Source organism: Cyprinodon tularosa, unplaced genomic scaffold, assembly GCF_016077235.1.
Source record: "Cyprinodon tularosa strain WSP-4 unplaced genomic scaffold, ASM1607723v1 ctg731, whole genome shotgun sequence".
In the NCBI taxonomy this organism is placed as follows: Eukaryota; Metazoa; Chordata; class Actinopteri; order Cyprinodontiformes; family Cyprinodontidae; genus Cyprinodon; species Cyprinodon tularosa.
Genome location: NW_024039487.1, coordinates 347069 through 367784, shown reverse-complemented (window position 1 = coordinate 367784; position 20716 = coordinate 347069). Strand labels below are relative to the sequence as shown.

At 38.1% G+C, this 20716-nt stretch overlaps 1 protein-coding gene across 4 annotated transcripts in view; it reads left to right on the top strand.

The window, feature by feature from the left end:
* The first annotated feature begins 503 nt into the window (after positions 1-503).
* tns2a (tensin 2a) overlaps positions 504-20716 on the top strand; it is a 102823-nt gene continuing 82610 nt past the window's right edge. For 3 of the 4 annotated variants that reach the window (XM_038269629.1, XM_038269627.1, XM_038269626.1), the window contains exon 1: positions 504-1119. In XM_038269629.1, the coding sequence (XP_038125557.1) occupies positions 991-1119 (129 nt within the window). In that variant the 5' untranslated portion in view covers positions 504-990. Of the gene's footprint in view, positions 1120-13894; positions 14043-20716 lie in introns of those variants that run through there. The other variant, XM_038269630.1, reaches the window with a different exon arrangement.

The following is a 20716-nucleotide window of genomic DNA, read 5'->3' as shown; positions in this document are numbered from 1 at the left end:
TTTTAAGGGGTACAGTCTCCTATTTCTAAGGCTTATGAGCTATTGTGAACTAGCCAAAACACTTGAGGGAGAAGAAATAAACAAAAGAATAGTGCCTGTAAGAAGCAAAAACAATCTTCACACTTATATAATCGTAAAAATGAACATACTTACATTTTTGTTGAAAACACACACCAGGCATCCTCCCCATCATAACATCTGTATTTTACTGCATAGGTGTGTAATCTAGAGGACAAAAACATTCCCTTTCTCTCTATGAAACAAAGAGACCACTTCAGGGTAAACAAGAGAGGCCTTAGTCCACCCTGAGTCCCTGGATCTCTCACAGCATCCCAACAGCTGCCGGGTTTTCTTAGTCATCCTCTGGACAATTATCACAATGTGTTGTTGCTGGGGCTAAGGAGTGACTGTCGGTATCTGGGAGCAGGAAACCGAGGGGAGCTTAGGGGGAGAGATGGGTGGGGAGGTGAGAACAGAGAGGTAATTGTATATGTAAGAGTGAGGCAACCGCGGTAGAAGGGGCAGACACAGGAGGAGGGCAAGAGAGAAGGAAAGGAGACGTGCGTTCCTGGGATGGGGACAACGAGAGATGAGACAGAAAAGAAAAAACAGGATGAGAACATGAATCCTTAAGTGTTGATGCATGAAGAAGAAAACAGGGATGGTGGGAGAAAGAATAGTAAGTGACCAGTCAGTGTGTGCGCAACTTCGTTGTCTTTACAATAAAAGGATGGGCGACAGTGCCACAGCAGCAAGACGGAGCATGGTGGGGTTTAAAGAGTGTGTTTTCTAAAAGTAGTAGAGAAGGGCTGAGAGAGTGTATCCTTAGGAACGGGAGTCTGGAAAAAGGGAAGGGCCTTGGTCTCCTCCTCTCCAGCTGACAAAAACAGCTGCCCAGGAGCCTGCTCAGAGAGGGAAGGAGGTGAGAGGAAGACTTAAACGGCAGAGAGACGGACAGAAGAGGGAGAGTCCTGGACTCCAGCCACCTATATGGGTTGTGTCCTGAGCTCGGACTGGTGTGGGGAGGGAGAGGTGCAACCAGTGCCAGTGATCCGAAGCTCATCGGTAAAAAGAAGGAGTTTGGAGAGGAGTGACAGCACCAGGATGAGGCTCACAAAGGTTTGTGTGCATGTGTTCTCCATATGTGAGGCATGTTTATGTTTTGCTCCAAAGTGAAAGTAATCACAAACTGGAGTCTATGGTTTTATGTCAAGTCAAAATGATAATAATTGATTGATCACACACTGGAGAAATTTACCTCTGCATTTAACCCATCACCTTGAGGAGCAGTGGACTGCCAATGTATGGCACCCGGGGATTAAGGATTTTGCTCAGGAACCAAGAGGGGAGGCTCTCGGGATCGAACTTGAAACCTTATCAGAACACATGTGCACTGCTCTAACCCACTAGGTCAACACTCCACTAGGTAATAATTTGTAATGTTAATATTTACAACACGCTGTTATACAGGTAGATATCACAGCCTCTTTTTTGTTATTTTAATTAGCGAACTACATAAAAGGTATATTCACGGATTTGCATTTGTCTACAAAATCTACATTGCTAACTAGGTGTATTCCTGTATTCAGATTCAGATTTAAATACTACAATAGGCCACATGAATGAAACAAAACTGACATACTTCTTTGGTTCTGTATTATATTTCGTTAGATTCATCTAAAGGTTTAGAATACTTACACCCGGTTAGACCTAGATTCATAATACTCTCACAGCTGATCTTACTCTAAGTATTTATCATTCCAAACCTGTTTTATTTTTTTACCTGAATCTCAAACATGGCCCATATTTAAATCAGGTATTCAACATCTTAAACTAAGTTGGGATTTCTTTTTAGCTTTAATTTTACTCCTGATTTTACTTCATTTAAGATTAAACATCTGGTTTTACTTTACCAAACATCTCCATCCTAATTTTAGTTACATAGTTATGCTTTACTCACACTTCCTCACCAACTTCAGTAATTATTGACTGTTGACTGTTAATCTAAGTTTCAGATTATTAATCTTCATCCCTACTTTGTATCTTTCTCTAAATCCAGTCTTACGGTTTTCAGTCGCTCTTGTAAGGTTATTGCTATAGTTTGTGCAAGCCTTTTGGTTTTTGCCCTTTGTTGTATAAATGACCACACTGGGATATTTATTTAAATGTTGTGTAGCCAACCTGCATTGATTCTTTGTATGTGAAGGTTTTGTCCACCCTTTAAAATGATGGATGTTACTTTGTCTGTGCAGACAAGCTCCAGTTTGTGTGAGTGTGTGATGATGTTGTAATGGAGTGATGTGCCCCACCCTCACCTAATGATTGCTAGACAAAGTTCCAGACCTCCTCTGCTATCTTGAATGGCATGAAATGCCAATGGAACGTGGATGATTTACAGTAGTAGCCATTCAAAATTTCCCCACTTTCCTTGATAGGCCCTTGGCTGGGCCTTTGCTGGTCATTTGCTCGTCCCTGACAATTCCTTTTTAAACATTATTATTTGTTCTAAAATATTCTTTCTGTCATCATTTGTGGACATTAAGATCTAAGTAGAAGCGTCATCTCCTGGCCACACCCTGTAATTCAGTGAAAGGGTGGAGTCAGAGTAAATAAATATGCAAGAGGGGGTCATTACAGTTGCTGGAAGTTGGAGGGGAGTTTGCTGGGAGTTGGAGGGAAGTGGGCTGCCATTCGGCTGGCATTTGACTGGGAAGGGCGATTTTAAATGGCTGCGACTGTAAGAAGAAATCAAATGGACAGTTTGAGAAATTAAGTGATACGGTGGGAAAAAATCTACATTCCTTTTCTAATGAGGATTAAAAAAATTTGATTTTTATGGCATCACAGCACATCTGTGCAGGAACAATGTTGCTGTGGTGGCCAAGATGATGCAGTGGTGTGATCGTCATGTAAACATAAGCAGGCTTGGATGCTTGAAAGAAGGGATAATGGAACAATTAAAAGAACACCGAACCTGACCTCTGACCAACAGTGTCATCAAGCTGGAGAACTTTTGGTTCTGTTTCACCCTGCTCTGGGATCAATCTAAGTGTGTGTGGGTTTTTTTTGTGTGTGTGCGTGAACTTGGTCTCAGAGGATCTATTATACATGCTGCATCACATGCAGAGTACTGTGGGAAAATAAAGCTTTTTGGACTACGTCATCCTGCTGTGGCTGACCTGCACTATAAGGGTGTGGGAACCTCTTAGATCCAAATTATCCCAAGGGGGGGAGGACATACTGTTAACTATATATGGTCTTTTCTAATCCATTCTTTTGAACTTATAACTCATTAAGGGTTTTTACAGAAGGATGTGGTGTATTGCATTTTAAATCTGAGAAATTATGTTGTTTTTTTGTTTTTTTTTTGCTTTTTTTCTGGCATTAGATTAGATTAGATTAGATGAGCTTTATTGATCTCACAGCGGAGAAGTTCACTGGTCAAATATTGGTATAGTAATTCAAGAAGGTGCAAACAAGGAGGAAAAAGGTACATTAAGAATAAACAATATATATACAGTATATCAAGGTATATACAGTATATCAAGATAAATAAGGATTAAGGTGCAAGTGTACATGTATCTACACCTTACATTTTAGTCCCATGCTAGTATATTAATGCAAACCCCAACAGAAAAAACAACAACAAAACAATTGTCACGGTGATTACATAACGAACTTAAATGATGAAAACATGTATTTAAAGGTTTCTAACATTATATCATTATTTGTTTAAATGGCCCTCAGGGTAAAACCGTCCCTATGAAAGAAATAAATGATAATGAAATTATGATGCTGTGTGTCACTGTGCCTGGAAAGTGATTATTAAATTCATTAAAGCTCGTTGTCAATTGTGCTCCCTTATGCCTGGATTCTTGTTCAGACAGAGAGCAGCAGAGGGTTGGTAAATAATGTTTTAAAAACAGGACTCTAGATCTGAACAGGTCATACTCATAAGAGCTCATTTGGTTCCCTTTAAACATTAAGGTTCCCCAAGGCTCTGCTCTGGTGGTCGATTCATAAATCAGGGGGGGCACATGAACAGGTCTTGGAGTTGGATTGTATCCTCAACACACACTTACTGCAGATAGAATTTTATTACTTCAGATCTGTTGAATTTTGGGGTAATACAAACTTAATAATGAGCAGACATTTGGTTTACTTACGTACCCGAAAGGGCACAAGTTTGAGAGTCACTGGCAGACTCATGTGCAAGTCAAACATAAATATAGAAGTTAATGTCAACCAACTTCATTTGGCAGTGGAAGAAAAGATAGATGTATGCAGCTTAGTTTTACAGATTTAACCTTTATTCTCTATGAGTGCCCCACTTTTACCTCAGTGTAATGTAGGACGAATGTTGTTACCTAATGTTATAAACTCTAACATCTTTAGTCTGATCAAACCCACTCTTGGTTCCTGAAGCAAATGTTAAAAGGCTCTTGTCTGGATTATGCTGGAAAGCTGAATGGAATTCGGCATGCTTTTAAGATACACTCTGTGTATACAAAAAAAAAATAAAAGTTGTCTAAGTTTTATTTTCTTTGAATAAGGACATTTTTTTATCTAAATGTAAACCTTCTGCTGAAGATCAACAATGTTTACAATTTTTGACTAGTTGTTATAGTGGATTAACCTAAAAAATACACAATCTTGCAAACCTTTAATTAACTCAAATTTTTTACACAACGTGGCTTAATTAAAAAAATCTTGGATTTTCAGATAAAATCCCTAAAGATATGTCTTTTTGGGTATTGATGACAACAGACCACAGTTTTTTAGCACTAAAGGGTTAACAGTCTAACCAGGTAGCAAGCAGTTAGGAGCACCACAGTGGATGGTAGACTTGACATTCCTCTTTATTCTGTACACCTCAGAGTTTCAGTACAAGACAGAGTCCTGTTGTCTGCAAAAATACTCAGATGACTCTGCAGTTGTTGGACTCATCAGAGATGGCCAAGAAGCTGAATACAGGGAGCTGGTGTGGAAACAGTCACCTGATTTTGAATGTGAACAAAACAAGGGAGATGTTTGTAGAAAATGGAGAAGTTCAATCCTCCAAACATCATGAGAGAAGTGGAGGTGGTGGAGAAGTAAATACCTCAGTGTTTACCTGGACAACAGACTCAAGGCTGATTTATACTTTGAAACCAGGTTGTCTGCTTAGGTGTCGCAGTGAACAAAAAGACGTCCCCGCCCTCTCCACAGACAGTCTGCTGCACCTCTCCCAAATAGCTGACCGCAGACAGGAGGCCGGCATGTTTTTTTTTCATGACCGAAATTGCAACTCGTTAAGTTGGACCAGCTAGAAGAGCGAGGTGCGTGAGAATGCTGGGACCCTTTTTCCACCTGGATCCTCGCTATTTTTCGCTGTCATGTCCCTCCATTGCTGGACAAACTCGCCCCCACTTCCTCACCGCCTTGGCCGTATGTAGACCAACAGCGTATAGCGCAGACCGCGTTTCACTGGGCATAAATCAAAAATGTCTGCGTCAAGCTCACTGCGACACACTGCTGCAGGAGTATAACCAGCCCTTCACACTCAACCTGGGAAGCCATCAGTGAAAAGGGAGAGCAGAAACTTTTCTTCTAAAGGAGGATTAAGTTCCAAAGTAGCAGTAACATGCTGCATATCTTCAATAAATCTGTTGCAGAGAGTGTGATCTTTTCCTCCATAATTTTCTGGAGTAACAGCATCATAGCTAATGACAATAAAGAAAGCTGGCTCTGCCTTAGGAACTCCTCTAGCTGTCGTGAGTTTGGCGCTGATGACTGGTTTGATTGTTCATTCCGTTCACCTGCCTAGCTCCACCCAGTTTCTCATTACCGCCAATCTGTGTCCCCTGCTCCAGTCTCTATTTGACCTGCCTGCTTCCAGTCATCAGCGCCAGAATATTTGAGCCTTTGTTGAGAGTTCTTTAGCATAGTGTTTGTGAGTATTTCTGATTGTCTGATCCTCACCCATTCTGCCTCTAAGCCTGTTCCTGTTCTGATCTGTTTGTCTAATCTTTCTTTGGACTCCTGCTGCATTCTGCCTGTTGACCGAACCTGCAACTTCATAATTTCGTTGCCTTTTTTTGACAATGACAATAAATTCTTGAAACTTGAAACTTGAGTGTTTTCAGTCAGATGCTTTTCCAAGTTTGGTGTAAGAAACAACTACAGAAGATCCCTCCTGCATACAGCTAATAACACCGACTTGTCAAAAAGATAAAACTATGAGTTGCAATAACATTTAATTTCCCTTTGGATGTTTTAAACTGAACTGAATAGAGTTGAATATCTGAAAGCAGGCTTTCCTACACAACTACGTACACATGCTCTTATAGGCCAATTTAGAGTGACTAAACAGTCCTTTTTTTGGGTGTGGGAGAACCCACACCCAAAAAAGTACCCAGAGACAATGCATGTACCGAGAGAAATTCAAACATCAAGCAAATAACCCCTAGATCAGGATTTAAACACAGGGAATTCTAGCTGTTGCCAGAGCATTAAAAATATAGTCACATAAAGAAGAAGCTATAGAAAGGCTTAAGGCAGCCCATACAGGTGAGAACCTATATCACTTAAAAAACAAAATAAGTGAAGCAATATGATAGATGCAGATGCCCACTCACACTGAGCCTGATTCTGCTTGAGGTTTCTTCCTGTTAAAAGGGAGTATTTCCTCTTAACTGTCTCTTAAAAGACTGCTTAGTGTGAGGTATTGTGAAGTTTTCTTGGCCCCACCAAGTAAAGCTAATATTCCCCACAGTCTAAATATATTTTCAGGCTTTATGCTGATCTATATATTTGGTAAAAGTATTATTGAAAATCATAACACATGTCATCTCTAGGCACTTTACAGTGACAATTCAACCATAACATACAGTTAAACTGATTTTAACTGATTTTTTTAAACTGAAATTTATTTTATCTAAAACTGGTACCGGTAGTTGGTTCCATAGGAGAGGAGCCTGTCTGTCCCCCAAATTATCTTTTAGAAATTCCATGAACCACTAGTAAACCTGCAGATTGAGAGCAAAGTGCTCTGTTAGGAACATAGGGAACAATCATATTTCTGATATAAGATGAAGCTTGGCCATTTAAGGTTTTAAATGTGAGAAGGAGGATTTTAAATTCTATTCTGGATTTAACAAGAAGCCAATGAAAAGAAGCTAGGATGGGAGAGATATGATCTCTCTTTTTTATTTTCATTAGAACTCTGGCTGCAGCATTTTAGATTAACTGAAGGCTTTTAACTACAGTTTGAGGACTGCCTGATAAACCTTAATTCTTCCTGATAAAGAATTACAATAGTTCAACCTTTATGCCTACATGGACTAGTTTCTGAGCCTCACCCCTGGATAGGATATGTATTATATCATTATATAAACATACAGGACATGTATTATATCATAAGAAATATGTATATACTTTATAATATGATACATATTAGAGATGCACCAATCCATTTTTCCCCGATCCAATTGAATACCAATACCTGGGTTGACAATATTGGGCGATAACTGATAACCAGGCGCTCTGATTCGGCTTTGAATGAATCAAACATATATCTTACCATTTGAGTGAAGGCTTTAACTTTGACATAAACTTTGGTTAAAAAAAAAAAAGGTAACAACTTAATGTTCTATATTATTTGTTAACAAAGCAAAAGGAAAGAAACAACAGTTCCACGTAAAATGCACTGGATTGGATTGATATCCAATATCAAATCACAGAGCCAATATCCAATCCATGTATCAAATCAGTGCATGTCTCTATAAATGTATGTATATATCTATATAACCATTATCTTAGCCTGTATAACTTCCCAGTTCTATGTCACAAACAAACTCTTCCTCCCCACCACCTTTCCCTTTTTTTCTCCAAGCTCAGGTCCTCTATCAGAGGCCTGGGAGCTTGAGAGTTCTGCGTAGTATCTTTGCTGTTCCTTAAACTGCACTTTAGTGGACCAGGTGTCTTATGTATTTCCAGGGATCAGCTTTAACCACTTTATATATGCATATTGGATTTTAATGGAACAACCACAAAAGTTTGTATTTTTGTCAGAAAGGTGTTTTGAATATACCTAAGTGCTGTGAAAACCATGCTTACATTTGATTCTCTGATATTTGTAGATATTTACATATTAAGGTTCTGTTCATTCTTTTTGTAGTCTGACTAACAGTCTGACATGTTAATGCTGTGGACAAAAACTGCTTTCAGCTTCTCTTTACTTACACATGCTGTTAACTTCTATGTTATATAGAGACCTGGGTTTGTTACAGCAGTTTTTATGTATTTTTCTTTCTTCCCTGTAATTTCTTTTTTAGATTAAGTTTAGATGACCAATATAAACAGCTTTAGCCACAAGCATTCACAATGAGCACACACCCATCACAGGAAGGAACAGTGATCGGTTAGTCTTAAACATAGACACATACCCCATCCTCTTTGGCCAGAAAATAATTTAATAGAATGACAATGATGTGACCCTGACACTCCTTGATGCTAAAAATAAAAAAGAGGCAAATTCCCCCAATAAAACATAGGCCTTTTGGAAGACTGTTGTAGGCTGAATTCCTGTGGCTTGCAAAAAAAGATTTGTCCAAAACGTTAAGCTGGATTTGAGGAATGCTGCTTGTTTTTGTGTAGTGGTTACACGCACTAAAGCTGACGAGGGAAAGGGGGAAAGACACAAACCATTTCCTCCCTCAGTACTTCTACAACAAATCCCAGTACCGCCCTAAAAAAGAAACACCCTCTCTCTGCAAGCTATGCACCAAAATATTTTCTTCTCTCCCATGTGAAAAATGTTCAGCTTAATACATAGCTGAGGTCTGAAAACGTTCAGAGGGAGGATTTTATCCTACATGTGCTTATTTCTACCCTTGCTCTGTCTCATCTGCTCTTCCCACTTCTTTCTCAGTGTTTTGTGCCATGAACAGCTGTACCTGATCAGGTTTTGGCTTACTGATGTCTTGCATAAGCTGTTGTTGAGCTGCAAAGCAGCCCCCCAAACCCCCAACCCTTCTTTTCCAGCCTCATTTCCTCTTGGCCAGGGGTTCCCACTCTGTCCTCCTCTTTCCCATTTTCCTCCAAGAGTGGTCCAAGACCTTCTTTTTCCTCAGGATAGTAAATTCTGTCTCATAGACAGAGCAAAAACCCACCTGGAGTTCCCTATAATATCTTAGGCAACAAAAAACACCTTGCACTATGGTGTCAGGTGGGAACATTCGCTGAGCAGTGAAATTTAGATTCATGAATCATTCTTGTTGTTAAACAAAAGAGTTTTAAACCGTAAAATATAGTTCTCTAAACCCCAATTTCATCCACAGTTACAACAACAATATTTCCCCTTCTGCACCTTTCTTCTAAAAGGACCCTCCCCCACTTTACCCACAAGTTAACCCCTCATTCCAGACCAAACACCAGCTTCCTGTCTCTCTTGATCCCTCGTATTTTGTTAGTCTACCTTTTTCAGCCTCACTGCTTTGTTTCACATCCACCCCTCTTTTTATGTGATTTCTTCTTGTTTTTCCAACTTACCTTTTTACACATTTTTCCCAATAAAGGCAGACTTTTAAATGTCTTTTAGTGAGCTTTAAATTATATTTTCTTTAGCTTTTTTCCCAACAGAAGTATAAAGATAAAAGAAACTACTTAATTTTCATTTTTCTGGGATTTATCGAAATTTCCTCAGCAGCATCTCTTTTTACGTTACTGTTAGTTTTATGAAGTTAGCATATGTTTGTTTTTTTTACATATGATGAGAGGTTTCCTGTGAATATGTCTCATTTACCACATTGTGATACTTGTGGAACCATTTTCTGCTGCAGGATTTTGGGGTGTCTGCACCACCATTGCATTACATGAACCTTTCAACCAATCCTAAAGGATTTTCATTTACAATTCAATTCTATTCAGTTTACTTATATGGCACCAATTACCAACACATGTCATCTCAAGGCACTTTACAATTCAAGATCATAAAGTCAAATTGATTCAATTTTCTATCTACGGAAAACCAGTTGATTGCATTGACTCATTGACTCGAAGGCAATCCCTTATTTACAATAGCCCCATATTTATCTCTTCCCATCCTCTCATCCACTGTGACCAGATCCCCCATCCCAGCAAAAGAAAAGCATTGCCACAGCGGGATGCTACCATCATCAGCGGGAGAGGACACAATGGTAGCACCCTTTTTCTTTTTTAAAATACAGATTTACAGCAATATATTTTTTCACTTAATCTAATACATACATCCATCCGTCCATTTTCCATCACACTTATCCCAAATGGGGTCGCGAGGGGTGCTGGTGCCTATGTCCAGCTGTCTTTGGGCGAGAGGCAAGGTACACCATGGACAGGTCTTAATCTAATATATTTCACTAAAATTAGAAATTATCAAGTACAAGGTGATACAGCAACCCAGCTGCCCTGACCTCTTAACTTTATCCTGGGCTGCTGAATGTACCGATAAAAAAAAATAAAACAAACCTACTGTGAGTGTGAGCTGGAATGATCCATCCAGGGGCAAGAAAATTCAGTTTTGCTTGTTCCCCCATTGAATAGAATTGGTTGATAAATTATATATCTTTATTATTAAAATGTATGACAGTCCAAATATGTTTACACAAGCTTAGAAGATTTTCTTTAACAATCATCTATCAATTCACCTATGCCTCCTTTTAGCCATATTGACTGGAGACATTTTTTGTATAATATTTTGCACCTGACTTCTAAATATATTCAGTTTGGAATCAGAAACAATATTTCAGGTTTGATAAATCATGTTACTGGTAGTAGATAAATGCATCTACAGGTCCTCTTCTCAGTAGTTTGCATATATTCTGCTTATTAGTAAAGGCAAACATGATAAATTCTTGCACCTGATCTTCTGCTCATTTCACAAAAACAAATCATGTGCACCTGATAAATTAATCAACTTTGTGTGTCATCACAATGACTTCTTTCAACACAAACTGTTAGTGGGTCTGTCCCATAGTGTTTTTTAATAAGGGCTAGGACAGGGCCAGTTTGGGCAGCAAATCTACCTCCTTCTTCAGTAAGTTTCATGTGTCTACTTCCTTACTTGTAGCCAACCTCAAATTGTAAATATAGATACCACAGTTGTATCTTCTTGCAACTCTACCATGAAGGCCAGATTTGTACAGTGCCCTGCTGAAAGTGTTCCTGTTGACAGATTGTCCCACCTGAGCTTTGGATGTTGACACTTTTAGCATTATCATGGGTTGCTCTGATGGATGCTGTCAATAACCCCGCCTTTTAGTTGGGTCCATGCTATTCTTGATTGGTCTGACGTAGTCCCATGCTCAATGTGTGGTATCCCTTTAATTGTGTTTCTGCAACCTATAATATTTACAGATATATAAAGACTTTACTGAGGCACTGTAGACCTCTTTTATTTTCCTAGTCAGGAACTGGAAATTCTTGGTACATGAGCAAGAGGAATGGACTGCATTACTGCACATGTTTTTTTTTCATAGTTATATGGGGGTGGGGGGTGGGGGGGATTACTACACATGTCATAACTCAAACTCCCATTTGGCACTACCATGCAGAGCAGCCTTCACAACAGTATGTTACACATATGGAAGTGACTAAAAGACTGCAGCAGCAGGCACAAGTCTCAGATGTGAGAATATTAAGAGCTTACAGTTAGATGGGAAACCTTAAAGGAATGCATGTACATGCATACATGAGCATTGGGCTATGGTAACCATATCATTACCATTTTTGTAATTATTCGGAATAATATATAGAAACACAATGATTTTTATGATTGGAAGACCATCCAAAAACACTATTCTCCTTTCATATAGTTGAGAATATTTAAAGATTCTAAACTGTTGTTTAGGAAACAGAGATTGTTCTTGAAGGTAAAGGTAAATAATACACACACATTTATATATATATATATATATATATATGTATATATATATATATATATATATATATATATATATATATATATATATATATATATATATATATATATATATATATATATATATATATATATATATATATATATATATTTTTTTTTTTTTTTTTTTTTTTTTTTACAATTTTCGATTTCACCACTAGGATGTGCTACTAACCTACATGAAAGCAACACTGCCTTTTGCAGGGAGGTCAGTAGTCCAGTAAAATATGAATTTCTCAAGGTTCATTACTTTTCTGTGCCATTAATATAATAATGTTGTTAATTATTAGATAAAATGACACATATTGAAGAGAAAGCCATAAGCTGAACATGTAGCGACTCAATGCTCCTCATTGCATTCGAGTCATTGAATCGATGGAATCAACTAGATAGAAAACTTTGAATCAATTTGACAATATGATCTGGTGAATTGTAAAGTGCCTTGAGATGACATGTGTGGTTAATTGGCGCTGTACAAATGAACTAAATTGAAATTGCCAAGGACACACAGCATGCGATCATAACTCTGATTTAAGCCAGAAATTTGTCAAAGATAATCAGAAATTATATTACCAAGAAAAATATATATGTGCCATGGCTAAAACAAAATGAACAATTACTGCACATACAAACATTTTATTCTTTAAATAAAGCTCTAATTTCTGTAAAGTTTCAGCCAGGTTTTAAAAAGTACCATATCGATGGGAAATCTATGTTGCAATCTTTTGGATTTCTCCTACAGGCCCTTCTGCCGTATTGATATTGATGGATGTCAAAGAAACAGTTCAACAGTGGTCTTTTCCACCCACTTCTTATCCCCAGTTAATCATTCTTTAGCAGCAACAATTCTTGCATGTGGAGTTCCTAAAGATTGTTTCTCAGCCAAGCCTATGTTTTGACATGATAATCTCTTTTTGTTTTCCTACTGATATATCTAGATCTATCTTCCTATTAATATAAAAATACAGTACAATTACAAAAGAATGGGAAGGAAGGAGAAAAGGAAGGAAGGAACATCCTCCCTATATCCCTGTGAAAACAAACCTTGTTAACAAACCTTTGCTCCCTGTTTTTGATTAAAAGTTTAAGTTGTGAAAGTTCTTTCAGTGTCTCAAAATAAAAATAAAAAAGTTGATTTTTTTCACCTTTAGCAAGGAAAAAAAACTTACTTTAGAACGTTTTCTGTTACCAAATAAACACATTTAGTTTTTTTTTTAATGATTTTAATAAGAATATATAAATCATTTTGTTATTGTTCACTGATAGGTCCAGATGGCTCTTATTCTAATAAAAGGTGCAAGGCCTCTTTAGACTATTACAGTGTTGGTATTTTACTCCACTGACCTGTTTCAAGATTTCCTTTAAAGTTGATCATGCAGTTTTTAGATTCTTAGTAATCTTAACAGGTTGTGTTCAAAGGATCATATTTTGATAGTTAGACTGGGGGTTTGAATTTTAACCAAATGTTTTGTAAAAATATCCAGGTCAAAACAGGAGAGCTGAAATGATTCCATCTTTGCAAATAGCTGCTTCTATTAAAAAAAAATTACACAAAACAACTGAAACCTACTCATGGCAGTAACATCAGTCTAAGGTTTACAGTTTGTTTTATTTCGTTTTAGCAAATTATTTTGCTACTTCTTTTATCATTTATTTCATGAATTTCCTGGCTGTGACTTAAAGTCAAAGCTTTGAGTTTAGTGGGTTTCCTTTCAAATACTGTAAGTTATATATGTGTATCAGAAATAGCATTATTAAATTGTGTTTATAAAACACTTAACAAACAAAACAGGGATTTAAGCCTTAAAGCTTTTATCAAGTCTAGCAGTTTCTCTTGTGGTTGAAGTGTTTGATAAATCAGCCAATCTGAAGTTAGGACCCTAACGCTCCCCTCCAGGAGGACACCAATCAGGCTTTTAGCTCCCAGTAATAGTACTCCACACATGGATTTAGCTCCACCTCACAGACCCAGATCCCTGGGAGGACCCGAGCAAAGAAAACAAGTTACCTCACAAAGTCTGTAGCAGCGCGTGTTATAGATGGCTTCACTGGGAATGAGTGGCTGCGTCTGAAAACAGGGGGAATGATCAGCGGGAAAATGAACAAGGTAAGATAGGAGGGGGTCAGAAGGGTCAGGTAGTTTGCAGAGTTGAACTGACTTGTAAATCTGGTTGTTGACAGACTGAAGGAAGGGTGTTGGATGGGGAGCTCTGGTATGTTGGCTCACAGGAATAAACTGTTTAATCGTTTTACAAAATAATCAATGTTGGGGCTCTTTTTGTGTTAGAACTGGAGCTGTTTGTTAAACTTCCTATCCAATTTAGTAACTGAAAGAAGTATGACCTTGTTCTTTCCTGTCTGTGATTGTGGTTGTATGGGAGGACCGCTGACTTGTTGCCACCTCTCTTTGGGAACTTGCTTAAAGTGTCGCACCTCATTAGGCTGACATTAGTCTCTATAAACAAGAGGTCACGTGTTGAGATCATCTCCCCGCACTACCACATTCAAATGCAATATTTACTTGAATACATTTGTCAGAGTTTATTTCACAGTCTGCAGATACTTTTAGGATTAGTTTAGAACACGGGTGCAGGGGCGGATTTACCATTAAGCAAAACTAGGAAGTTGCCTAAGGCCCCAAGGTTCCTAGGGGCCCCATAAAACTTCTTTTACATGTATGGTTAATGCAGCTATTATTTGTGCTCATTATTTATGTTTTTGATAAAAATCATTTTGCTAAAATGTCTTCAGAATGCATTCAGTGTCCACCACCTTGGATTAGTCCATTTGCTGCACTTGTGCAGAAGGTCCAAACAGACAGCAGCAAACCATTTGAAAACAAACAACAGGTATTGCCAACTTATCTCTTTTGTCACTATATTCAGTGACTTTTGGGGCTGGCTTTCCTAGCGCCAAATTTTAGCGACATTTTTCTGTTACTGTAGACTTTGGCGACAACATATATAAGTACTGAACTCTACTCTCCAAAGCAAGTAGATTCAAAACCCCGCCTCCTGCTCTACTTTCTCTTGTTGGCTGACATGATTCATGCAGCTATTATTTCATACAAATAAAAGGCTGTCGCCTTTTTGAAACACAGGAAGAAGCAATCAGCTTAGTAGTGATTGGAAAAATCTTTCATTCCTTTTGAGACTGCATGAAAAGTCAGCTGAGTACATTTCCAATATGAAAAGAAAAAGGGACAAAAGAAAACATAGAGAGGAAAACAACAAGAAAAAGGATAAGAAGAGAGGGACAAAAGGTAGAGCAAATAATGTATGTATATTCTATTCAAATTTCTGTACCTGTATAATGGGGCTTTTTTAAAGTGTTGTCTTCTCAGTTCAGAGGGCCCCCTGCCTGTCTTTGCCTAGGGCCCCGAATTTTCTAAATCCGCCCCTGTGTGGGTGTAGCTTTTCATTCTTCAATTTTTCAAATTTGTATTCTATTTTAATCCAGGTTAGCATTTTCTTTTGCAAACTGTACTACTTGGATAGAAAGGAGGTTTCTCTTCAAAAGATAACTATTATGATGAAGTTGGATAAGTTACATCTTTTCATTTGTAGTTATTTCAACAAATCATTTGTAATCACACATGTAATCACACAGTAATTAGAGAGTCATTAAGGGGTAGGCCTGAATAACATGAGTAATTGGAGGGTGCTGCCTACTTATGATGACATGCTATGTATGCATGCACTGGTATGGGTGCAAAGGTTTCCAAGAATCAAGAGAACCTTATACAAGAAAAAAATGTTTTCAGGTTTTATTTTTCAGAGTAGGAAATTAGATTGTATTTGTTTGTTTGTCCTTTTTAAAGGAATAATCCAATATGGCTGTTGTTTGTTCCATATACAGAACAGTTGTTTGTTAAAATCCAAAAACTGAGACAAGAATTGTGTAAAGTTTTAACTGTCAATACGAATTTGTATTATGTTAAAATGTTTTTTTTGCTATCTGTAATTAACATTGGAAATGATTTCTTTTTAGCCTTTTAAATGATCTTTATTTGATGCAGAGGTGATGTCACACAGTGTGAGAAGTCCACTGTTAAGCAGTGCTTTACTGTTTTATTCAAATAAGCTTGAAGTCTTTTAGGCAGCCTTTAAAACTATTTGTATTATGAGTCTAGTTTTCATAGTATATTAGAAAATAAATAACTGCAAAATGATAAATGCATTTAACACTTCTGTCAGCATCAGTTTTCACCAGTTGGTTTGCCTGTTGCCACCTTTGGGGAGACATGTTATCACTGTTGGTGCATCCAGCCAATTTGGTTACTTCAGATCCTAGTAGCTAGGTGAAGCTGTAAACTTAAAATCCATTCCAAACCGGGGTAGTTGTTGAGTATATTATGAAATCGGAAACATGAGTCAGGACTCAATCTCTTCTATTAACACAGGGTCACTTTATACATTTATTATTACTAACTTTATATTGAAATTGTTAAACATATTATCAGGGTTTCAAGCTTAGAGTGCTCACTTTCACACCAGTTCCTCCTAGTCATGCCTCAAACTTACTTCCCTTAATAATGGGACATACTGACGAAAACATCATGGCTTAAAGGAATGATGAGTTCACTTTTTGCTGCTTTCTTATCACAAGATCTTCTGCCTCCAGATCACGTTATAGCAGGACAAAATTATACAGGTTTGGAATAAACATTGGCAGAAATGACAGCCCAAAGAGAGATAGAATTTCCCATGAAAAAGCCATAAGGATGTCTTTGTCTACAGGTGAGATAATGACTAATAACAGATTACCTTTTATATATATATATATATATATATATATATATATATATATATATATATATATATATATATATATATATATATATATATATCAGCCAAAGAATTTTGGCCTACATCCTGCTTGCAATAAGAGGAAGAACAGTTTTGGGTTAACAACTAGATAACATTGTCTTACATGTCATACCTTTCCAATTCTGATAGCAGTTCTGTCATTTTTCTTCTGTGTGAACATGTGCAGATAAACCAATATAAACAGAAGTTTTATTTAGAACGGAAAGTGGTTTTGTGGTGGAAAAAAAGTCTCACTTTCTGGGAAAACCTGAGCAGGAAATTAAAAGAAGTGCAACACCTTCCAGTCAGCCTCATGGGGAGCCAGTCCCATGCTCAGTGACCAAACCTACAATACTAAGACCTGTGTTCAGCAAACAGTTGGTAGTCTATATTTCCAATTACTGGGTGTAACTGAGAGGTTTGATTACACAAAATGGTTGTGTTTACTTGGGACACCCTCTGGTCACTGCCAGGCCAGGAACCTGAAACCAAGGCTGGTTGAAGTTCCCTTGAGTCTGATGTACCGGTAGTTACTTTGCTTGCAGAGCAACAGTAGCAACTACTTATGCTGATCTTCTGCTTCAAAAAAAGTGTGTATAAAGAGGATTCCCTTTAAATCACATGTGAGCTAAGAGAAGGTTTGCAAATGATTCTGAGAACAAAATCCCCCCAAAGCGTTTTCTAATTCTTAACCTGGAGGGCACTTACTTACAAACACTAACTAAGGCCACATCATAGCACAGCTGAAATACAGCCTAAGCCTGTTTAACAGCCAGCATATATGCAAGCAGAATGAAATTGCAATGTTGCTGCTATAAGAAATCATCTGAATGTCCTTGGCCCAGGAGCCTTTCTGGGGAGCGGAACTGGATCATGGCAACATGCTGACCTCACCACTGGAACAGGCTGTCTCTGTTCCCTGCCCTGCCTGTCCCACCCTTTGGATAAATGCAAACACACACACTGACTGACTCCCATTTATTAGCACACACACAGGAGGTAATGCCAACAAATGATGCAGGGACCCAGATGCCGGCGGGAAACTCTCAATGGAGGGTGGAATTCAAGTTTGCAAGAATCAACAAACATGTCAGTGACGGAGCTGTTGGGTGGTAGTGCATAAAAAAATACCTTATTAGCAGCTGGTTGAGAATGGATAACTTTGTGTGTCTGTTCACCTTTGATGGAAATTTAAACAAATTTAATTTCTTTATTTTGTCCCTATAAGACAAAATCGTCGAGATTTTTGGCCAAATTCAGTTGTCAGAATCTCTGACCTGAAGATCACAATTCAGCTGCTTCCTATTAACCTCTTACAATGTTTAATGTAGAATAGGGATGTCCAGTTCCAATATTGATGTCAGTTATTGGTCCAATATCAGCCCAAAAACTGACATTGAATTATATTGGCCTGCATCCAAAATCTCAGGTATTGGCATGCTGATATGAAAACTCTTATTCTGTTAGTGGTTAATTGCACATGGATCAGTTGTTTGTCATTGATGATTGCTCTTTGAGTATTGTCAAAGATCAAGTCTTTTCTATTATCCCTAAGTACAAAATAAGTAAATATGTAATTGTGCTGATATGGTGTTGAGTCAATAAGAGATTGTTGTGGATCTAATAAGTCAATTCAATCAGCTTGTTCGATAGAAAACGTACCTACAGTAAGTAACCAATGTGACTGGAAGATCTGGTTGAATAGTCTCTGTAAAAAGCCTTTAGATGACATGTTAGGGATTGCTTCTAAACTGAACTGAATTGAATATCAGTATTGGTCAATACTCAAAGCTGCAATATCAGCATTGTATTGGAAATTTTAAAAAGTTGTCTTTCACCCCTAATTTAGAATGTCTAAGGCATGTTAAGACTGGTGGATGAAAACAGACACTCCTACATCATCACCACTGAGAGGTGGAATGTTACCTTAAAGTACAGTAGCCGAAAAGTGCAAAGGCGCAGCAAACAAAGAACGAGCTCCAAACAAATGTGTGATGTAAACACAAAAAAAAAGCAAAACACAAATCCTGCAACAAAAAAAAAGAAGCCAGAAACTAAAATACGCAAAACAAATGCAAACAATAACTGCTGCAAGCAAACAAAATGGAGACAGAAGCAGACATACAAAAACAAGCAGATAACGCTTAACTAGCTCCACAGGTGGACCAGTCCAGGAAATACGCAGTCAGGCAGACGAGCTCCAAGCTTTTTCCCATGTCAGAGGATTAAAGAGAGCACATACAGTTAGTCCCAAAAGGACTAGCAGCCAGGGGCTATAAGTTAAAGCTTGGTAGCTTCTCATTGGGTCGGCCGAAGTAAGCTGCATGGCTCAAACAACTATTAAATATAGGAACAGCTTTCTAGAACATACCATTAAGCTTTTTGGACATTCCGCTTTGTAAAACATAACACCTGTCGTACTAACTAATATTAGCATGTTTGACAAATGCTGTTGGTACAGTAGCTCTTCAAGTTCAGGTTTAAGTCATGGCTCCCTTACAAAGCGTGATTTAAGGCACTCCTCATATTTCCAATCCAATTCTTAAAGAACAAACCACAAAATTAAAATCTACTCTGCAAGTGGATGGATACAGATATCTTTCTTTAAGGCTGCTGTGGTGCACATGCATGTGGATTACTGTTCACTCAGTGAAAGGAAAAGATGGAAAAATAACCCGTTTTAAACATTAAACATGAAAGCCAAGCTTGTTTTAATTTAGTATGTGTTAAAAGTGTCAAAGTTGTATGAAAAAAAAGGATGGCATGAATATCTTTTGTATCTTGTAAAGAAGATTGGGTAATTAGCTGCTACGTATTAAGCTGCCACCCCCTTTCAGAGCAGACTAGAAACACCTGCTTCTTTCTGTGCCATGTGAGGAAAAGTGGCTTTGCTTAAACTAGGACTACTCATCTAAGGAAAGGTTTTGTCTCACAATAAGTGATACAAAAGGTTTCTGCCTCAGGCGTTGAATCTATGGCAGATGGTCTTTTGCTGCTGTGACCGTGGTCACAGGACCCTGTCCTGCGGTCACGATTGCTCTGACACAATGTCCATGACTGTCCAAATATCAGAACTATTTTTGGCAGAAGGGCTGAGAGAGTTCCCAGATATGTGGCATCTGGAATGACTCACTTTTTCTGTGTATTTGATTTTAAAATTTCATCTCCCTGTTTGTGAATTTCATGTCTGTGTCCAACAGATCGTATTCTGAACCCAGCTTCTGTTCTGTGACAGCTGGCTGAGGGCCTGCGTCAGGAGGCGCCACCCTTATTAGAAAGCAACTCTTTGACTTCAAAATCGTGGTTGGGTTTTTTTTTTCTACTGAAAGGCTAAAAATATCCCCAAAAGAGCTTGTTGTGTTTAGCAGATGTTTCCCCCGTCTGTCTAAGGGGACATATATGGGTTTGTTAGAGAAAGGCTTTTCTCCATGAGGGTTCAGGTAATCGTTTACAAACTGTGTCACATCTGTGGAAATGTGTGAAGGCCCCGGCCGGCAGACGATGAGTGATCACATGATGTGTGCCGCTGGAGTTTTTTTACGGATGTCTCTGATCCACCAGGACCCAGTTTCAGTAGAGCAGGATGCTTGAAGGTAAAATAGTTTATGCTACTTTAGAACTGCATGTCCTTTGTTGTCTTACTATGGTTTATTATTAGGCTGCAGAATCAATCTAAAAAAGGGAAACATTTTTTTAGCAATCAGCTTGAATGTCCACATGTTGTAGCTGTGAGAGTATTTTTTTCCTTGTGTTTTCCTTCTGTAATGCCCCACAAAGCTGTAAACATCTTCCATTCTGATTTCCCCTGCAGGATGCACAAGTTGATATGGGGAGCTTCCAGGAAAATATATTCTAAACTCAGCTTAAGTCACATAGAAGTCTTACAGAACTAAATAAGTTAGATAGAATATATTCACAAAGATCTGCTGTTCAGTGAGCATTCCTGTTCATGGAGGTTTGAGCCTATCACTCT